Source organism: Mauremys mutica, chromosome 2 (assembly GCF_020497125.1).
Source record: "Mauremys mutica isolate MM-2020 ecotype Southern chromosome 2, ASM2049712v1, whole genome shotgun sequence".
Taxonomy (NCBI): Eukaryota; Metazoa; Chordata; order Testudines; family Geoemydidae; genus Mauremys; species Mauremys mutica.
The window spans coordinates 285,204,450-285,227,297 of NC_059073.1; the positions used below are offsets into that span (position 1 = coordinate 285,204,450).

The 22,848-nt window shown below is 45.0% G+C and overlaps 1 protein-coding gene across 3 annotated transcripts in view; it reads right to left on the bottom strand.

Annotated features, from left to right (window-relative positions):
* The window catches only part of CRHR2 (corticotropin releasing hormone receptor 2), a 266,132-nt gene that overhangs the window by 43,022 nt on the left and 200,262 nt on the right, over positions 1–22,848 (bottom strand). For all 3 annotated transcript variants that reach the window (XM_045006108.1, XM_045006109.1, XM_045006110.1), the window contains one exon: positions 22,300–22,372. In XM_045006108.1, the coding sequence (XP_044862043.1) occupies positions 22,300–22,372 (73 nt within the window). The remainder of the gene's footprint in view (positions 1–22,299; positions 22,373–22,848) is intronic.

The window sequence follows — 22,848 nt, forward strand, 5'->3', positions numbered from 1 at the left end:
TCTCCTTGGAAGAATTGTGCTTTCAGGACTGACTTGAAATCACTTAAGAACACACTTAGTTTTAAGAATGTATTTAAGTCCCCTGATTTTTAATGTGTTCTCCTGCATATGGATGCTTTTTCTAAATCAGGGCTTAATTCAAGACTAGAGGTCCTCCTAAAAGATATGTTGAGTTCAACCAAAGTTACTGGTTTCAATTCAGGAATCGCTGGACAAAATTGCATGGCCCGTGTTACGCCAGAGGTCAGACTAGATGATCACAATGGTCCCTTCTGGACTTAAAATCCACGGGTGAAATCTTGACCTCACTGAAGTTAATGGGAATTTTGCTACTGACTTCAGTTGGGCTGGGATTTCCCTCAGTGACTCTGTGAAGATGGTACATCAGGTCAAAAAGGAGGGTGGAATGTCTTATCAGGACCTCATTTGGAAGAGTGCCCTGAGGAGGAATTAGCTGAGGGTTGAATACAGAAAACCCAACAAGGAGTTATAAAAGTAGGGGAAATGAATGAATTGCTTCAAGGCATTGTCTATGGCTGTGGCTCTCAACCTTTCCAGCCTTCTGTACCCCTTTCAGGAGTCTGATTTGTCTTGCGTATCCCCGAGTTTCACCTCACTTGAAAACTACTTTCTTACAAAATCAGACATAAAAATACAAGTGTCCCAGCTCACTATTACTGAAAAATTGCTCATGTTCTCATTTTTGCCATATAAATATAAATCAGTTGGAATATAAATATTGTATTTACATTGCAGTGTATAGTATACAGAGCAGCATAAACAAGTCATTGTCTGCATGAAATTTTAGTTTGTACTGACTTGGCTAGTGCTTTTTATATAGCCTGTTGTAAAACTAAGCACATATCTAGATGAGTTGATGTACCTCCTGAAAGACCTCTGCGTACCCCCAGGGGTACGTGTACCCCTGGTTGAGAACCACTGGTAGGGTTTGGCTTCCTCTGATTAGCTTCACCTCTTTATACAGCTCAGCTACCGAGACCTCATATTTTTATCTTACCTGCTGGAGAAATTAGGAATTTAAACTCCCTATGAGAACATCTTGCCTGCCCCCTGCCAATCCAATCCTGGCAGCCACATTGACTAGATGGCCTCAAACACATCTTTTCCCATCTATAATTTGTATAATGGATCTTTAATAAAAAAATCCCTATACTTGCTATCTCTTCATTTGCATAAAATTTAAATATTAATCCATTTACCGCTCTTTGCCATTTTATAAAATGCAGTAAAATCCACCCTATGATTTAGAAACCCAAGCTGAATGCAAAGCAGTCATCTCATTATATACTGTCATCTTGACCTCACTGAACTAATATTCTGCCAGCTTCTTAATTCCCGTTTTAATTGCCCTGCCACATTGCTTTGACATTATTCTTAGATGGAGCTCTTCATTACAAGAGTGCCCCTTTCAAAGCTTACGTGCATCAGAGTGACTCCTTTTGGCTTCTAGCAGGATGTGGAATTATCTCCCAAGGGAAACAAGTCCCAGTGCTTCAATTATTTAAAACCGGATTAGATCAATTTCTGGAGAATATAGTGGGAAAATTCACCGGTACTGTCTAGGAGATAGAATAAACGGAACAAACAGTCATTTACCCTCTCTAACTTTTATTATATGCTTCAGAACATACACACTTGTCTCTGACCATGAGAAACGCCGGACTGGAATGGCAGGGATGCTTCAGACTGGGAAGGAGGTGCATCTGTCAAACTATGTGGGGGACAGCATGCCCAGCACCTGCCTGGGTCACACCATTGCTTAAACAGGGACTTATCAGCCGTGGTCAGCTTCATTGGGCAAAAACAATCTCAGATCAGATTTTTCCATCTCTTCCAGCTATTCAGCCTAAATTTTCATCCTCTTCATTTCATCCCATTATTCACAGCTATACGGTATTTCCTACTTCGTCCCTCCAGTGCCTCTTAGTTTCAAGCAGTGAAAAAATATCCCAAAAGAACCACTTATTTGCGATATTTCAGTACTCCCAGCCCTGGGCCTAACCACAAATCCCAGAGACATGAGAGGAACGTGTAGGGGAAAGTTAACCAAACCTGTTCGGCCTCTGAATCTTTGGGGTTCAGTTTGAGATTTGTGACAGAGTTTGGGTCAGTTTAGAGCTTAATTTTCATATCTGCTATTATCTCAGGGTTTATTCCGGTGCATTATTTACATATGACCTGCTGAATCCCCAAAACCATTACTGATATTACATTAGTAGTGCATCACCCATCAGCAGTGTCCCGGATCAATATTTTTCTTTAGTTTTTCATTTTGCTTGTCTGCCTCATATTCAAGTCTCAACAAAGAGGTAGGCTGGTAACTGAGCTGAGCCCTTAATGCACATTAATGGAAAGGGAACGACTCACACCAATGCTTCATAACATGCAGGTGGTGACAGAAATGCAGTAGATTACAAATTCCTTTTTGATCGTGTCCTGCCTATAAAATATATAAACAGGAGACTTCAGAGGCACTGCCCAATGCATACGGAGCAGTGACACTCCTGTACAAAACTGAATACAAAAATTACCATTAGTTACTATACTACATTGTAGCTCGGTACAGGGCCGCCCAGAGGATTCAGGGGGCCTGGGGTCCTCGACGGCGGGGGGCCCCACTTCGGCGGTAATTCGGCAGCGGGAGGTCCTTCCGCTCCAGGACCTGCTGCTGAAGTGCCCCGAAGACCTGTGGCAGGGGGCCCCCGCCGCCGAATTACTGCCGAAGACCCAGCTCTTCTGCGGCGGGTCCCGGAGTGGAAGGACCCCCCGCCGCTGAATTGCCGCCGATGACCCGGAGCGGAAGAAGCCCCCTGCTCCAGGGGCCCCAAAAAGCTCTCGTGGGGGCCCCTGCAGGGCGCGGGGCCTGTGGCAAATTGCCCCACTTGCCCCCCCACCCCCCGGGCGGCCCTGGCTCGGTAATGCTTTTCGTTCAAGAATTGCAAAGCCTTAAAATACATAATGCAACTGACTTCTATGCAGACAGTGAGGTGGGACGAAGACCAATATTTTTGTGGGGGAGAATTTGCCATTAAGCATGTACTGGCCCCTCTGTTGTTATCAACTTTTATTGTTCATCCACATTCCCACCCCTCATGCATTAACAGTGGTGGCCTAGGCAGATAAGAGATTTTGCACCATGGTTCTATTAGGAAATTAGACTGTACAAAGAGGGCACCTTCCACTTTAATAGACGTGCTCAGAATCATATTTGCTTACCATGGTGACTAAAGTAAGCACACACAACTTTTTATTGTTATTGGTTTTGCAGGGTATCTGGTATGCACCTAGATGTGACCAAAAGCACCCCTGTATTCACACCTCACACACTATTATAATAATATTTGTACAAAATACACCTTGTGAGGTATCATTTGAAAATTAATAACTCAGGATTTGAAAACCACTTCCCAGCCAACTCTCCCTACATGGTAGTCGTCACTGAAGTCCTGAGTGGTTAAAGAAGAGAGCTGGATTCTACTCTAGCTCATACACCATCAACAGAATTAAGTTCCAATGACCGAGCCAGTCAGCTATCCCTGTGCAACCACAATGAAGTCAAGGGGGCTACTCAGGTGTCACTGAAGCCAGAAAACAATGGGGCTGTACAGGTGTATAGTCACTGAGCCCTAACTCTGGCCAGAAGAAATTTTGCTCCTGCTGGGTGAGGTACAGAAAGGAAACCTAACCAAATGTTTTCAGTCTTCGAACTGGTTTGCTATGAGGTTTGGTTGTTATTTTATCCAATCCCGTTTGACCAGACAGCTGTACCACCTTGTGTGGTGACCCAATACTTTCACAAGCAAAGCAGCTCTGGGCCAGGTCAGTGTTAGACTAAGGGCTTGTCTACATTGCCATTAGACACCCCGTAGGGCTTGGGCTATAGGGCTGTTTAATGGCAGTGTAGACACTTAGGCTCAGGCTGAAGCCCGAGTTCTGGGACCTTCCCACCTCGCCGCCCAAGCCTGAACATGTACACTGCAATTAAACAGCCCCAGTACCCAAATCCTGCAAGCCCGAGCCAGCTGTGAGTGTCCAGTTGGAAGGTACACATATCCTATGAGACATCCATGGAACACTTACTGCAGAGCAGATGCTTAAGGAAGTGTTACTTATGGTCCAGTAGGTGGCACTCTTCCCTTGGAGTTAGCATCAAAACTCCACTTGAGAGCCTTAGGAACAATTAGGGAAATTCACATTTAAGGCATGTCTTCACTGCACAGCTAACCTGAGTGATCCGCACCTGGGTCTGAGCACTCTGGTTAGCCTAGCCCAGGTGTGAGCATCGCCCCAGCAGGACCCCACTGTGCTCACCATTTCTGCACTTACCTATGGTCGCCTGGGGCATATCCCAGGGTTCTTTGTGCTGAGACGCTCTAGGATTCTTTATCAGTCAATTGGGTCAGTTGCATTTGAACTTGTCTGTCCTTTGGGAGGAATTGCGGGAAGAGATTAGATGACTATCAGCACTTGAGGAATTTTTGCCTGTGTCCTCCAGCCTGAGTTAAACTGGAGGCCAGGTTCTAACCCTGCTGGATCAGCTAGCTTGGCTTAAAGCACTTCCAAACACATCTCAGAGGTTTTTCTGTGTGGGTGCTATAGGGGTATGGGATAAAAACCTGCGTTAGGTGTGCAGTGAAGACATTCTCTTAGACTTGGCTAACTCTGCCCCTTGTTCTGCCAGTGGAGCAGCTGTAACCAGTCTTTAACGTACAAAACTTGTCAGCTCTGACTCACTATTCTACCTGACTTTATGATTCCATGTGTACTTGGCATAGACGCTACATCTAAAACAGAGGGGGACCTATAAAATGCAGGCTCTAGGACAGCAAGATCTCTGGAATATGAAGAGGATGGGTCTGATCAGAATGTCAGCGGTGAGGTGTTGCATTGTTCAAAACCATCCACAGGAGAAGTGAACAAGCTTCCTACCAAGAACTAATTTAGAAAACTCCAGTTGAAGGCTTATGTGATGCAGATTCTTGTCTATATGGGAAGATCCCTTTCCAGAATTCAGTTGGTGACCCCTTCTTCAGTATCACTGGCAACAGGAAATGGGAGAACCAGGTTATTTAAAACAACTCCCCCCTAGAACCTTTGTCCAGTTTTTGAATCATCATTGAACTAAAACTTTTGGAGGTTCTGAAATTTTTTTTTAATTCACTTCCTGATTCCATCCAGGATCAGACAGAAAGTATGAAAGCAGCATGAGGCTTTTTGGTGAGATTTATTGGTGGGGCAGAAGCACCATATATTTTGCAAGAAAGTTTGTTTGCATGAGAATTCAAGCTCATTGTAGCAGTCTCAAAAAAATCATCAAAACAAGTTTGGGTAAGTCTCTGACTTTTGGGTGACTGTCTGAACACATATTCCAAAATTGTAAAACGTGCTTTTCCCTCTTCTCTTAATTTTAATATTATGGTTTTAAAAAATTCAATCAAACCTGCCATTGCAGCTTCACCCAGAAACACATACAACATCTACTCCCAGGCACCAAGATCAAGCAAAACATCCAACCTAGCTTACCTGTCTCCAGTACTTCTATGGCCCATATTACCACAGTATCTGAGCACCTCACAATCTTTAATGTATTTATCCTCACAAAACCGCCGTGCGGTAGATAAGTGCCATTACCTCCGTTTTACAGATGGGAACTGAGGCAGAGAGAAGCAAAGTGATGGACGAAAGGTCACCCAGCAAGTATATGGAGGAACCGGGTTCTGCTGGTCACACAATGGTAACTGATTACGTGAATTCAAAACTACTCCAAATCTTTTGAAGGTTCATAATTTCTTAGTGTGTAGCACGTCTGTCAATGCCACGCTGCGTTGTAATTGAAGCCCATTAGACACGCAGCAGAATATTTCTTGGTATTACAACCATCAGCTCTGCTTTGCTTACCTGGCTTCAGCTTTGTTTTCAGTCAGGGTTTATCTGGCCTGATTAATCTAAGAGGTTTCATTGTATTTTGTGCTCTCTCCTACAAACACTGACCTATTTGGGATCTCCGTCAAACAGTGCTGTACTAACCCTAAAAATTAGCAGAGAAATAAGCTCATTGGATCACTATTTTTCACAGTGCCGAAATGTCAGCGGTGGAAGTAAGCTGGTACGGGCCGGTACGGCATATTGGCAAGGGCCGGTATGGCGTGCCAGACTGGACCGGCTTCTCTGGCCGGTTTAAAGGGCCCAGGGCTCCAGCCACTGCGGGGAACCCCAGGCCCTTTAAATCACCGCCGGAGCTCTGGTAGCCAGGCTCGGGCGGGGATTTAAAGGTCCCAGAACTCCGGCCCCTGCAGGGAGTCCCGAGCCCTTTAAAGCACTGCCAGAGCCCTGCTGCTGAAGCTTCAGCAGTGCTTTAAAGGGCCCAGGATCCCCACAGTGGCCAGAGCCTCTGGCCCTTTAAATTCCTGTCGGAGCCCTGCTGCCGCTACCCCAGCAGCGGCAGGGCTCCGGTGGGGATTTAAAGGGCTCAGGGCTCCCTGCAGCATCCAGAGCCCCAGGCCCTTTAAATCACCACAGGAGCTCCGGGGTGATTTAAAGGCCCTGGGGCTCCCAGCCACAGCCAGAGCCTCAGAGTATTTAAATCTTGAAAGGCCCCGCCTCTTCCAGTTGAGGCCACGCCCCACTCAGTAAGTCCTTTAAGTTACTTTCACCCCTGTGAAATGTTATAGGTTGTGGCTAGAAAGGACCACTATGATCTTGTCTGACCTGCATAACAAACCACAGAATTTCACTCAGTGATTCCTGAGCAAACCCAGTAACTTGGGGGTGAGCTACAGTGTCTCTTTTGGAAAGACATCCGGGCTGCTCAATTTAAAGATGCCAAATGATGGAGGATTTGCTACACCGCTCCGTACATCGATTAAACAGTCTCTTTAATGTTGCTCTTGTCTTCTTATGTTATGACAAAGTGAGATGACACACAATAATTGATAGCAGATCTGTAAGTCATTAAGACCACTTGAAAATGGATTTAAATCATCTCGAGCAAACCATGGAGAACAAGGGTCAAATTCCACATTGCTGTATGCAAGCCTGCCTCCATAAACGTAATAACACTTAGCTCATTTCTAGTGCTTGGCATCCATAGAGCTCAGAGCACTTTACAAAGGGAAGTCTGTAGCATTAACCCCATTTTACAAATGGAGAAACTGAGGCACAGAACAGTGACATAACTTGTTCAAAGCCAAACAGATGATTAGTGGCATAGCTGGGACTAGAACCCAGGTCTCCCTACTTACTTACACCAGTGATAAATCTATCCCTATGAATTATTTTCAATTAAGTCCAAAATGCACAGGCCAGGAAATTGCTTAATTCTCAATCATAAAAAAACCCGGCTAACGCTAAAGCACGTTTTGAACAGTCTAAATGTTATAAACCAATCAGCAGGGGAGCTCTGAGGTCTAGTGGTTTAAAATACCGAAAGTTAAACTCTTAGCTCCCAGAAATGTTGCAGAGTGATTCAAATCCAGGTCCAGGGGTTAGTTAACACCATTAGATGCTGAAGCAATTGAATCCACTGCTCATTTACTGACGGTTAGCCATGTGTGTATTACAATATTCCTGTAACCTTGTGATGGCTCGCCTCTGAGATGGATTGGGTGGAAGGCACTATATCAAATAAAGTCTTATTACTTCTCAGGAAATTCATGTTGAAATTTGATGCATTGGCCTGGACTCTCAACCCTTCGCCTCCTGTGCCACTCCCCCCAGACAAAGACATTAGATTCAAACCAGACTAGGCTAGTCTGAGCAGCAATAATGGGATTAGTACTGCACATTCCAACGGAAAACATTTAACAGAACCCTATTTTACAGCACCACGAGAAATTGAATTTCAGAGTATCAAACACGTTTGCAGGGCTGCATCTCTTTTGGTATTTTGCCAGGACTAGGATGCATCAAGGGACAGAAAAGAAATATAAAATCTGATGAACTACAATTTCTCTCTCATAATTTACTAGATAAAGAGATAGGCTATGGGGTGCAGGATACAGGATATGCATTTTATATTCACGGGTTCCTTTGGCTCTGAGATCCAAACAAAAAGCAGTTGGCAAAGAGTAATCTGGATCCCATCTTCCAATTTTTAATTTATGAAAACATTTCTATTGCTTCCAAAACTCCAAAGAAAGCAGTTAAACAAGCATGATTCATGCACCATTCAGAACTATATTGCCTTGAGACTCAAGAATTAAATGTCACTGTCTTGGGATAGGTCTGGGGACTAGTAACAAGACTCAGGTGACTTTGTTCTCTCTTGCCCTGCAGTTATTTACACCAATAAAGGTGAATCCAAAATCAGAATGGTAGCAATTTGCACCCCCTCTTTGCATTCATTTTGTACTGGTGTGATTGATTGCTGGTGCAGGACAATGGTGAATCAGGTCCAAAGGGTAAAAAAAATTCAGAATGCCTAAGGCTATGTCTATACTGCAGCCAAAAAAACACCAGCACCAAGTTTCAAAGTCCAGGTCAATGGAATCGGGCTCACAGTGTTTGGGCTGCAGGACTAAAACTTGCAGAGTAGATGTTCAGGCTTAGGTTGGAGCCTGGTCTTTGAGATCCTCTCACCTCACAGGGTTGTAGAGGCCAGGCTGTAACCCAAGCCTGAATGTTTACACTGCAAATTTTAGCCCCACAGACCATGAGCCCGAGTCGGTTGACCATGCCGCAGGTCTTTTATTGCAGTGTAGACGTACCCAAAGTGAGTTAGGAGCCTAAGTCCCATTGACTTTCAACATGGCCTTGGTTTGGACTACACTTAAAAATTAGATGCATCTAGCTACATCCCATGGGGCTGTGAAAAATTTTGCACCAAGTGCTGTAATTAGGTTGACCTTAGCTCCAACGTAGATGTGGCTCGAATTCTTTGGTAGACCTAGCTACTGCCTCTCAGAGATGGATGAGCTACATCAACAGAAAAGCCCCTTCCATTGATGTCAGAAGCTTCTACACTATGGCGCCACAGCAGCATCGCTGCAGTGCCATAGCGGTGCTGGTGTATCAGCTGTAGTGTAGATGTGCTCTTAGGAGCCTACGGGCTGGTCTACACTACGGGGGGATCGATCTAAGATACGCAACTTCAGCTATGCGAATAGCGTAGCTGACGTCAAAGTATCTTAGTTCGACTTACCTGGCTGTCCTCACGGTGGCAAGTCGACCGCCGCGGCTCCCCCGTCGACTCTGTTTATTCCTCTTGCCGAGGTGGAGTACGGGTGTCGATTCGGGGATCGATTTATCGCGTCTAGACGAGATGCGATAAATTGATCCCCAATAGATCCATTACTACGCACCAATCTGGCGGGTAATGTAGACATGGCCTTAGTGCCTACATCTCCTTTGAAAATGGGTTTTAGGGCTTATCTACATGGAAATTTACCAGCAGGACTGTACCAGTATAATCATAGCATTATAGTTATACCAATGTAACACCCCATTTGGACTCTCTTCTTTGGGAATAAGAGCGCATTTTCCCAGTATAGTTTATGTGATTTTACACCAATACAATAATAGCAGTATAATTATACTGGCATAGTTCTGCTGGCAAATTTCCCCATACAGACAAGCTCTTCGGCTTTTAAGTCACATAGGAACATTTTACCCAAAGTCTTTAACTCATCATTGGTTCAAATCCACCTCTCATCAGTAATGACTGAAAGCTGTTGCACAGGTTAATGGTGGTGTGTGCACAACTTTATTGTGGTCTCTCTTTCCTTTCTAGGGGGCCGGGCATCCACATCACACACAAAGACAAGACTGAATAGGCATGGAGACTGAGCCATGCTTTCATCCTTATCTATATCAGGGCAAAGGCACTCTGGCACCCTGGTGAGGAAGCTTGTCCTACCATTATCTGTCCAGCACCAACTTAGATGGAGGACTTCAGTCTTCAGTGCTGTCAGTCCAGCACTTCTCACAATGGCCCTTTAAAGATGCAGTGATAAATGACGTTTGCGCTGTGATTTGCTTGAACTGACTTCAATATACATCATATAATGACGGTATATTTAGTTGCTTTAGCACAATTTGTGGGTGCACGTTTTATGAGGAAGACTCAGAAACAAAAAACACAACTTTGCAATCAGAGGACTAATTTAGCAAGAGTGTTAAGAAATATATTTTAAGTTCCAAGACAACGCGCCCTCATCTCTCGACCAAACAAAGGTGAAGCTGTGTCCTCTTATGTAATTAACAAAGATGGCGAGTTTTTCTCACCTAATTTCCTAAAATGTATCAAACTTTCTGAGCTATATAACGCAATTACTGTTGTATTCACCTGGGCCTTAATTAGCGCTCTAATGCAGGCCAATGAGAGGGCCCAATTTGCAGGAATACCTGAGCTCTATCTAGCGTGGCGCTCCCAGATTCATGGTCTGGATGGTGGCCAGGCTGGCCTCTGGCTCAGTTTAGAGCAGTCTCAGGGCCGTTCTAAATTTCAGCCAGCTGCAATGGCAACCAAGGGACTATTATGACAACAAAAGTAGGCAGTCTAGCTGTATTCCCACTTCCCTGACTATGCCCCCAACATGCTGATGGATGTGAGAGGCTATTCCATTTATTCTATGCCACACAGGGCATTTCACAGTCCAATTTAGAGCCCTTTTGCACTTAGGGTGACCACCTTTGTTGGACGGAGTACAGGGAAAACCACATGAAAAACAAGAGACAATGCTTTATTTTAAGTGACATTTTAGGGAAATACCGTTCCTCTTAGCATATCATATATTTTTTCTCTCAAGTGTACATTTGTACTACCCTCAAGTATACAAAGCAATTCTTATAAGCTTTGATTTAATGTTTAAATGGTCAAGGAATATCTCTTAAAATAAGGGAAGGATGGTCACCCTAAGAGAAATCAATGAAATAAGGGATAGTCCCTTAAAATAAGGGACAGGTAATCACCCTATTTACCTACAGCATAATGGGCCATAACAGACCTATGATTCAGGCCTCAACGTGATGCTGTACAAAATGAAAATACTATATAGTCTGGCAAACCTTCTAACTACTGATGTCTAAATAGGACTCACCATTATAGAGTCAGTTTAGGAGCTACCTCTGCCTTGTGGTAAATGGTTTACCGAGAGATCATTTCTGCTGGCTTTCTTGGCAACATATATCTATTCTCTTGATTTGTTTGGCTAAGAACATTTGCAAGAAAATAGGCTCTGTGTTATTGAGAGTTTATCCCCTCCTGCTGAGAGAGTTTTTACTCTCCTGCACACACAATAATCTGTTTGCGGTATCTTCATAATTAACACAGCAATTAACGCTCCTGATTTCAGGTGAGGAAACAGTCACGGCAACAGCTGAACTGCTGGGCAACGGAGAGGCTGGTTTAATGCAAAATTAAATGAAAAAGAGAAGAGGACAGAGCTAGGTTCTCCACCGAGACCGCTGTCTGCTGGGCTCCAAAGAGCAGGTTACAGCTCACACATCCTGGGGCCAGTTCTATGCCAACCATGCACCATCCAGATCCCCAGCATGCCACTTACCCTGACCGTTTACCCTGAGGAGGTCTGTAGACCACAGTGGGGTAGGGCTCAGCTATGCCCATTCTACATCAGCTGGAGGCTCTCCCAAGCTAAGGGAATCCTGAGGGGTGGGGATCTGCCTGCTTTTTGACCCTTGTGTACCATAAGTGTGCTGCAAAGGATGAAGAAGAGAATTATGCCCTCAAGCCTTTGGCACCCTTCGTTCTAGAGAGGATGTTTTCCTGAGGTTTCCCCATGAAGCATCAATAGGTTTTAACTAAGCCTGGGGCTTATCAACCAGCACAAGAAGGTCACTCACCCTGTGCCATAACGGTGGGTCTGTGAGATGGTTGTCCCTGTGGGTGCTCCACTTTAGGTGAATCTGCACTCCTGAGTTGTAAACCAAGATTTGTAGTAGTGGTTCCTGGTTGGGTCACATATATGCTGTCCCCATCTCACACTGTCTCTGGCGGTTACATAGCACTGTGCGACCAATCCCCCATTGGTTTCTTCTCTACCACAGAGTCTATGGCACAAGAAAACCTCCGAAGCAGAGGGGAGGATGGAGGGTAGTGGAGCACCCACAGGGACAACCACCTGGAAGAACTTCAGTTACTGCACAGGGTGAGTCTTCTTCTTCTTCTTCTTCTTCTTCTGATGTCCCTGTGGGTGCTTCACTTTAGGTGATGGTAGAGCGGTGCCCCTCAGTGGAAGGAAGGGGTTTCGGAGTTGCAGTCATGGCAGATGATAAAACCACATGTCCCAGTACAGCATGTGATGTCGAGTGCTGCTCTATGGCATAGTGCTGTGTGAACACATGGGTTGACGCCCAGGCGGCTGCTCTGCAGATGTCCACAATGGGCACATTGTTGAGGGAGGCTATCAATGTAGAGAGAGCTCTGGTGGAGCATTTGTGGGTCTCCGGTGGGGGTGGTAGCTATTGATGGCGATAGCAAAAGTCAATGAATCATAGAATCATAGAATTCAAGATCAGAAGGGACCATTATGATCATCTAGTCTGACCTCCTGCAAGATGCAGGCCACATAAGCCGATCCCCCCACTCCTTTAGCAAGCAACCCCTGCCCCATGCTTCGGAGGAAGGCGAAAAACCTCCAGGGCCACAGCCAATCTACCCTGGAGGAAAATTCCTTCCCGACCCCAAATATGGCGGTCAGCTGAACCCCGAACATGCGGGCAAGACTCTCCAGCCATACCCTCTGGAAAAAGGTTAAGAATATCATATCATTGACCCATTGTACTATTTACCAGTGTGGCACTTAATTAACCTATTGACTAAGCCCGGTATCCTATCATACCATCTCCTCCATAAACTTATCTAGCTTAATCTTAAAGTCATGGAGGTCCTTCGCCCCCACTGTTTCCCTCGGTAGGCTGTTCCAGTATTGCACTCCCTGATAGTTAGAAACCTTCGTCTAATTTCAAGCCTAAATTTCCTGACTGACAATTTATATCCGTTTGTCCTCGTGTCCACATTAGCACTGAGCTGAAATAATTCCTCTCCTTCCCTGGTATTTATCCCTCTGATATATTTAAAGAGTGCAATCATATCTCCTCTTATCCTTCTTTTGGTTAGGGAAAACAAACCGAGCTCCTCAAGTCTCCTTTCATACGACAGGCCTTCCATTCCTCGGATCATTCTAGTGGCCCTTCTTTGTACCCGTTCCAGTTTGAATTCATCCTTCTTAAACATGGGAGACCAAAACTGCACACAATACTCCAGATGAGGTCTCACCAACGCCTTATATAACGGGACTAGCACCTCCTTATCCCTACTAGAAATACCTCGCCTAATGCATCCCAAGACCGCATTTGCTTTTTTAACGGCCATATCACATTGCCTGCTCATAGTCATCCTACGATCAACCAGGACTCCTAGGTCCTTCTCCTCCTCCGTTACTTGCAACTGGTGCGTCCCTAGCTTATAACTAAAATTCTTGTTAGTCATCCCTAAATGCATAAATGAAGCTGGAGATCCATTTTGACAGCCTTTGTCTGGATACGGTGTCTCCCTTAGATTGTTCCGTGATGGAAAGAAATAACTTTGGTGACTTTCTGAAAGACTTTGGCCTTTCAATGTAAAATGCTAGCGCCCTTCAGATGTCCAGGGTATGAAACATTGCTTCTTGCTTGTTCCCATGAGGATTTGGGAAGAACGATAGGGGATGGATGGGTTGATTCAAAAGGAATGATGGAACTATTTTAGGTAGCAACTTGGGGCGTGGTTATAGGGTAACTTTGTTTTTGAAAAATATTGTGTATGGGGGATTTGCCATGAGGGCCCCCTGCTCTCCTACTTGTGGGTGGATGTGATAGTGATGAGGAAGGCCACCTTCATCAAAAGGTGGAGAAGTGAAAACTTCTCTAGTGGTTCAAAACGGTCCCCTGTAAGGTATCACAGCACCAGAGTGAGGTCCTATGTTGGAAATAAGGGGCTCTTATTTCAGGGTAAAAGTTACAAAGACTTTTGAGGAAGCACATAGTGATAGGGTGGGCGAAGATTGAGAACTTGTCCACTTCATGGTGGAACACCATGATTGTCATGAGGTGTACTCTGACTGAGCTCAATGAGAAACCAGGTTTCTTGAGTTCCAGTATGTAATCCAATACCATTGATAAAAGAGAGGTAGTTGCTATTGTTTGCCTATTCTGGTACCATGTATGGAATCTCTTCCATTTGCGCAGATAGGTATACTGTGAAGTAGATCTTCTGCTGTTTAAAAAAATGTCCCTTACATCCTTTGAACAGGTCATTTTATTATCTTGGAACCATGGAGTAGCCATGCCTTCAGGTTAAGTCTTGCCAGATTCGTGTGCTAAACCTGGCCCGAATCCTGAGATAGGAGATAAGGTGTAAGTGGAAGAGTGCATGGTGGAAAACACAGCCATCTTTACAAGGTAAGGAAAATGTATTTTTCTGGGCTACCTGGGGGCTATCTAGATGACTCTGGAGATGTTGGTCCTCATGTTGTGTATGCCCGTGGCAAGGAGAGGGGTTGTGGGAAAAGCATACAGTAGATGTGTATCCCATTTGAGGAGAAAATCATCGCCTAGAGAATGGGGCCCCAGTCCTACTCTGGAGCAGAATTATGGGCACTTGGCATTCTGGGTTGTCACAAAGTGGTCTACAGTTGGGAAACTCCAGTGTCTGAATATGTTCTGTAGTACCCTGGTGTTCATTTCCTACTTGTGTCTTGAGAAAATGTGTTGCTCAGTAAATCTGCAGTGATGTTTTGGCATCCTGGTAAATAGGAGGCTGAGATGTCGATGTTGTGGCAGATGCACCAGTTCCAAAGGAGGATGGCTTCTGTGCATAGGGAGCATGACCATGCCCCTCCTTGGCAGTTTATATAAAACATACAAGCGACGTTGTCCGTCAGCACCATTATGGCCTTGTACCTGATCACGGGTAGTAAGTATGAGCATGCATTGCAGACTGCCCGCAGCTCCAATAGGTTTATGTGTAATGTTGACTCAGATGATGACCAACAGCCTTGGATCGTGTGGTTCTACAGGTGTGCCCCGCAATGTAGCTGGGAAACGTCCATTGTGAATATCATTGATAGAGGGGTCAGTGTGAAGGGAACTCCTGTGCAAACATTGTGTGGTTGAGTCCACCAATGTGGAGAATTTTTTACTTTGGTTGGCATCATAAAACACTTGTCTATACGGTGTTTGTGTGGAATATATACTCTCCTGAGCCACCCTTGCAGGCATTGTATGTATAGTTTGGCATGCTTGACAAATGTCGTGCTGACATATGGCCTAATAGTTGGAGGCAGGTCCTGACCGACGTCTATGGGCTGGCTTGCGTTATAGCAATTAGGTTGGCAAGAGTGGTGAATCTGTGCTGGGGCAGAGAGGCTGTAGCTTCCAAAGAGTTAAGGTAGGCCTGATGAACTCTAGTCTCTGCATAGGTGATTTTTGTTCTGTCTTTTGGGTAGCTTCGAGTGCCTCTTCTTGAGTTGAGGCTTTGAGTAAGCAATCATCCAGATGGGGACTGTTATGACTGCTTTTCTGTGGAGGTAAGCTGTCACAAGCACAAGGACTTTTGAGAATACCCATGGAGCCGTATATAAGCTGAAAGCGAGTACTTTGTACTGGTGATGATCTGTTCCCAGAACAAATCTGAGAAACCTCCTGTGTGAGGGATGTATCATGTGGAAATATGTATCCTGGAGGTTGAGGGCTGAGAACCAGTCCCCTTGTTCTAGGGCTGGAATTATCATTGTTAGAGTGATCATCCTGAATTGCTGGGTCTTCATAAATTTGTTGAGTCTTCTTAAGTCAAGAATGGGCCTCCATCTTCTGTTTTTTTCTGGGTTAGAATATAACGGGAGTAGAAATGCTTCCCTTTGTGTTGTGTTGGTACTGGTTCCACTGCACCTAGGTGTATGAGATGGTTTATCTCCTGTCGCAGTAGGTGTTCATGAAAAGGGTCCCTGAAGAGGATGGGGGTAAATTGGATGAAATAGTCAATCTCGATTATTTCTAATACCCATTTGTCTGATGTGATATTTTGCCACATTGGGTGGAATGGAGTCAGATGGTCTCCGAATGGATGGATGCTGTCAGATGGGCCCAGCAATAGAAAAAGTGGGAGATGTGTCTGGTCTTGACCCTGTTGTTTAGAGGGAGGTTGTTGAGATGTCGAGGGCTGAGAAAGGAGTGGTCACCATCTTGCAGGTCTCTGCCTCTGCCTTTGTGGGTCATATTGCCTATGAGGCTGGGTGTAAGGCACAGATCTAGATCTTTGCATCGAGTAATTCTTCTCCTGTTTTTTCTTTTGTGTAGGCCCAAAGATCTCAGAGTCACCCTGGAGTCCATCAATGTGTGAAGGGACTCATACGTTTTGGGTGCAATCAGCTTGAGCCCTTTGAACAGGAAGTCCTCGACAGTTGATTGCATGTCTTTGGGGAAACCCGAGAGGTGGAGGCAGGAAGCTTCTCGCGTTACTATGGCTGTGGCAACGGAGCATGCCGCCATGTCTGTGAAGTCCAATGAAGCTTGTAAAGCTGTACGAGCTAGGAGCTGACCCTTGGATATGAAAGCTTTTTGTCCTCAGGTATGTTGAATAAAGTCAGAGATTTTTGAGTAATTGGAATGATTGTATTTGGCCATAAATTCTTCAAAGTGTGCAATCCTGAACTGTAGGGTTGCTGAAGAATAAGCTGTATGGCCCCAAAGGTCCAATCTCTTCCAATCCTTGTCATATGGGGTGGATCCGGAATGGTGTTGTCTGCCCTGCTCATTCACTCCCTCTACCACCAGAGAGTTTGGCGTAGAAATTCTATCCCCTTGGAAGGGACATACTGTAGTATTTTTATCCGCTCTTTTGCAGGTGGGCGGAATTGTTGCTGGGGTCTGCCAGATGGTCTTGACTCGGTCCATAAGGGCCTCGTTTATTGGGAGGGCAATCTTGGAAGAGATTGAAGCCTGGAGGATGTCCAACAACTTATGCTAGGACTCTGCAACCTCTTCCAGTGGAATCTCCAGTGGTGGTGGGAACGTGATACCTTCTTCTGGAGAGGAGGATGAAAAATCAGCAGCTGGGTTGACTTCCTGATCCAAAGTCTCCTCCAGTTCCTCGACTGCCTCTTCTGGAGGTTCAGAGAGTCCAGGTACAGAAGGTGATGGAGAATGTCTCGACCGCTCCCTGTTTGGTCTGGGAAACTTAGGGTAGCGTTAGCAGTATGCTGCCCATCAGTCCCAATAAGGTCACTGTGGGAATGGCATTGGTGACAGAATCCATGGGTGTCAGTACCATTCTTGAGTTTCAGGTCTGGGGTGGCATTCATGTTGGTTTAGTGGACCTGGTCTGGTAGTTGTGTGGACAGGCGAGAAGTGATGGGAGGAGTAGATTTCCCCTTCATCCTCCTCCTCCTCATCGTTGGATAAAGGATGAGCTGATCTCAGTGGTGTGGTAAGTTGGCATGGTACTGAGCATGCTGGAATGAGGTCAGTACAGGGGAGTGGCGATTCCGGTGCCAAGGAGACCAAAAAGTCTTTATGTTGGAGAAATTGCTGTGGTACCAAGAGCGCTGATACTGAGGAGGGTGTTGTTGGCAGTACCGGTGACTTTACCGTGGTTGTTGGTGCCGAGGGTCGTGTGCTATGTGCTATAGAGGCAGAAGGTGGCACCATACTGATCGGTGCTGCATGTTCGAGCAGCTCAGGCAGTACCAAAGCAGGGATGGTAGTCTTCCCTTTTGTGCCTTTTTCCGAGCCAGCCCACTTACGGGCTTTGGCTCACATGGTACCCATGATACTGGATGGTCTTGCTACTTCAGAGGTGGACACTCTCAGTGTGGTCGGTATTGATGGGGTCTGACAGGTCGGGGAACATCTCTTTTTGACAGGCTCCCAAGAAGGGGAGGTGAGAGCCTGTGTCTTTGTCACCGTTTTGGAGGAGTGCTCCTTCCTCAGAGAGTGGTGGGGAACCTCTGTCAGATGTCGCCGTTGGAGACCGTTGTCCAGGAGAGGTTCGTGATCCCAGGTTGGACACCGGGCTCAGAGACTTCTTCACCATGAGGAGTTTTAGCTGTAGGCCCCTTGCTTTCCTGGCACGGGTCTTCAGAGCGTGGCAGTGGGAGTACTTCTGGTGTGTGTGTGTCGCCAAGGTAGTGAATGCCTGTCAGAAACTGGGGGTGGTGACCGGCAAGTGAGGCAACGTTTAAAACTCAGGGAGCCAGGCATGCCCCTTAGAATAGGGTTTCTCCCATGAGGGAGGGTAACTATACTGCACTTAGGGATATCCTAATAACTGAAACTTAAATTCATAAGAATTTTTAAAAAAGAAATAGATAAATGGGGAAGAGATAGGGTAGTTAACTATTAACTAACGAATATTCTAAAATTAAAGCTAGACTAAAGATAAAGCTCAGAGGTGCTGCCAATTACTCCGTTCAAGCTGAGGGAAGTAGAGAAGGAACTGAGGGAGGGTTGGTCGCACGGCGCTATGTAACCACCTGAGATGGCATGGGATGGGGACAGCGCATGTGCAAACCAATGAGGCACTGCTACTAAAAATGTCCAATTACAAGAGCAGGGGCACAGATTCACCTAAAGTGGCGCACCCACAAGGAAACCTCCTTGCAGAAGAACCCTAAATGCATGACTTTGGACTTTGGGCTATTGAATTTCATCCAGTTTCTGTCACTTCTATCTTCAAGGCCGTCCAGATCTTTCTGTAGATCGTTCCTATCTTCCTCTGTATTGATGATACTTCCTACCATGGTATCATCAGCAATACTCCTACTTTTTGTGCCAAGGTCATTAAAAATATATTGAACAACACTGGTTTAAAGACTGATTCCTTCAACTTCACTAATAACCTCCCTCCAGTCCGACAATTCACCTTTCAGCACAACCCCTTGCCATTTTCCCTTTAGCCAACTCCTTATCCACCTTAAAGTTCTTGTACTGACCCCCATCTTCCCAAATTTAACTAATAACTTCCCATGTGCTACTGTGTCAGATGCTTAATTGAAGTCCAAGTATATGAGATCTACTGCACTCCCTTATCTAAAAACAAACAAACAAAAAACACAACACTGTGAGCTTTAGTTATCACTTGATTAGACACCTGCAAATGAAGTGGGATAACTAATGATTTAATTGCTTAATTACCATCTGAAAACTCAATTTTAAACTTCCTATTACGTGGCTGCCATTTTATAATTATCCACTTTGTACTTGCCAAAGGCTATTAAACAAAACATACGCAACAGCAACAAAATAGATTGCACTTATGTAGTTGCTTTCATCAGATCTCAGAGTGCTTTATGAATGGCAAGTAAGTATATTTTATATAGGGGATGGAGACAAGAAAAAAGCGACGCAGTGCAGCATACAGCAACTTAAGCGCCGCATCTCCTGTAATTTTGAGATGATCATAACACTGAGAAATTAATAAAATTGAACTCCACAATAAGTTCTACTGTATGGAAGTCTGTCAAGTTTTTGTGATTTTGGGTGTTATTTTTCCAATAGAAATTTTTAATCAAAATTGTTCATTAACCAAAAAGCTGTTTTCCTGTAAAGGAAAAATGTGAACATTTGGAAAAAGTTCTGAAAACTGCTAGTCAGCTAGCAGCTCCCGTTGTGACATCTACAGCCAGATTTTCAAAAGAGCTTGGTATATTGCAGGGGTTGGCAACCTTTCAGAAGCGGTGTGCCGAGTCTTCATTTATTCACTCTGATTAAAGGTTTTGCATGCCAGTAATACATTTTAACATTTTTAGAAGGTCTCTTTCTATAAGTCTATAATATATAACTAAACTATTGTTGCATGTAAAGTAAATAAGGTTTTTAAGATGTTTAAGAAGCTTCATTTAAAATTAAATTAAAATACAGAGCCTCTTGGACTGGTGGCCAGGACTCAGGCAGTGTGAGTGCCACTGAAAATCAGCTCATGTGCCGCCTTCGGCACACATGCCATAGGTTGCCTACCCCTGGTATATTGGATGGGGAAATATGGCCACAAGTATTGCAGTGAGAGCTGCTGGGCACTGAGCATTTGCAGCAACTTCTGCTAAGTGTGGACATTTTCCATTTAACAAAAATGGTAAGTAAAAATGTTGATAAACACTGCTATTAAAACACACAAAAAAGCCATGAGAAATCAAAAATGTCAACAATGTCAACAACATGGAGAGGGAGGGAGAACTTTGTTTTTAATAAAAGGCCATTTTCCAAATGGACGTAGCTACTTTTTTCCAGTGTCCCAATGGGAGCTGAGAGATTTTGGCAGGAACTGGATTGTCACAGGAAATGCTGCAAGTTTGACTGTTTTTTTTCCATCTCAGGAAGGAACAAAACCAAAAGTTTCATTATTTCCCACATGACAAAATTCTGAAAAACTTACTTTGGTGTCAACCCAAACATATTTTTTTTATATATAAAATCTAAAACATTTAGTTCTTTATTTTGACTTTTTAACAAAACTTGACTTTTTGTATAAAAACTACGAATTCTGTTTCAAAACAAAAAATCGAAAAGGTCCATTCTGAGAACACTGAAATTGGATTCTTTTCATATGATTGAAGTGTTTCATTTCAGTTTTTTAAAACAAAATGTTGTCTAAATGGTCACAATTTTGAAAGTTTCGATTTCACCAAAACCAGCATTTTTTGTTAAAAACCGTTTAAACTAAAAATTTCGGAGCAGCTCTAAAGGTGTGCTCTTCAGAAACTCTGGCCCAATGTATCTGAAGTGTGTTGATACCGCAGTTACAACTAAGTGGGAAATATAATGTGTACACTGTTTCCATAAATAACATGAGGAAACCTGACAAGGACATGGACAGCCAGCTGAATTAGAGGAAGTCATTTCAGGGAGATTAATTGATACTTTATTTAGTATAAAAACATGTTGATGGGAGTCCAGAGAATACTGGAGAAAATTTCTGGTATTATTTGCCCCTCATGGAACGTCCACACTAATCAAGGAAGTAAGGGGGGTGACTGCAGGTCAAGGGAGCTTAAACCTAGCTAGTTCAGGTACAGGCAGCAGTGAAGCCATGGCAGCATGAAGTTTAGCATGGGCTGCACAAGCCTGCTTGGAACCCAGGTAGTTACTTTGGCAGCTAACCATGCTGAATCACCTGCTGCGACTTCACTGCTATTGGTACCCAAACTAGCTAAATCAAAGCTAGCTCAGGTACGTCTAGCCGAGCTGCAAACACACCTATGACTGGAGTGTAGACATACCCTCCAATCTTAACAGCTATAGACTGAGCTTCATCACCTATACTGCGGTGTGGCTTATGCAACACACGGCTCCCACATGTGACCAGTCATATCATTCTAAGTGCTTATCCCAGCTCCCAGGGGACAGGTTCATTACAGACACAACTGCCACCAGCTTGAAGATGCAAGAACTCAGCATTGAACTGATGGACACAAACAAGGGGCTAGATTCATCCTGGCTGGCACAGGCAGGTGCCAGCTGCATGTCTTGGAGCCATCCTGGCTCCCTGTGCATAAAGTGGAATTCTCTCCCAGCCCATTGAGGGCTTCGCAGAATCCCCACCCCGGGAGGTGTAGCCAGGATGTGATGAAACTGCACATAACTGTTACCCTGGCTATGCCCTCTTCTCATCCAGTGCAACCTAGCCCTATGCGTATGTGGAGGAGGGGAAGAGAGATTGTTCTATGTTTGTCAGGCAGGACTCAACCCTGTTTGCACCAGCTGCTGCGTAGGCCAAGGCTAGCAGCATCTAAAGGTCTGCAGGTAGGAACAGGGGAAGCTCTAAGCATTTTGCCGCCCCAAGCATGGCAGGCAGGCTGCCTTTGGCGGCTTGCCTGCGGAGGGTCCGCTGGTCCCGTGGCTTCGGCAGACCTCCCTCAGGAGTGCCTGCAGGAGGTCCACCGAAGCCGCGGGACCAGCGGACCCTCCGCAGGCATGCCGCCGAAGGCAGCCTGCCTGCCACCCTCACGGCGACTGGCAGAGCGCCCCCAGTGGCTTGCCGCCCCAAGCATGTGCTTGGCGTGTTGGTGCTTGGAGCCACCCCTGGGTAGGAAGCACTGTAAGACAGCAACAAATTAGTCTGTTAACACTATATTGGGCTCTTCATTAACCAGTCAGGTGCCAGCGCACACAGCATGTTACCTAATGCAACTGCCTACAAAGCTCTCTTCTGAAACCCTCAGATCATTTCCCCGGTTTTGTTCCCATGTTGTTTTGTTTTAGTTAATTACACATGGGAGACAGCGGGTGCCTATAAGATCATTTCACTATTGCCGATGGCCATCCTCTTAGTCCCACGCATGGTCTTACCAGAAGAACGAGAATCACTGGGCCTTGATATATGTAGTCTATGTACTTCCCTGGTTCCTTTCCAAACCAGCATCTGTAAGAGAAAAACTACGGTTTACAAATGTTAATGCATATCCCATATTCAGATTATGGACACCTTAGGGAGTTATGCACTTATACCCCTGAAGTGCTTTTGTGTTTAATTACATAGCCAACATGCAGTCGAGCCACGTTTCTCCTCTCAAAGCGTTCACTGGACACAGATCCGAGCCCCAGTTTTTGCTGATGGCAGCCAAGTCATGTTCCCGCTCAGTTTCTGGCTGCCAACCTTAGAAACATTTGCCTGGAAACATGAGGATGGTTTGAGATCAGCTATAAAGGAGGATGTGAGCATCCTTACTGCAGATGCAGAACTTATGCTGCAAATTGTAACCTGCTATGTCAGAAAGAGGGCTCTTTCTTTGAATGAAACTTCCCGTCCCCTGAGCTTTCTAATTTAGTGCTCACAAATGATTCAAGGAAAGTCTGTTTATGCAAAGGCCTCTAAATCCACAGGAAGACTTTCCCAAA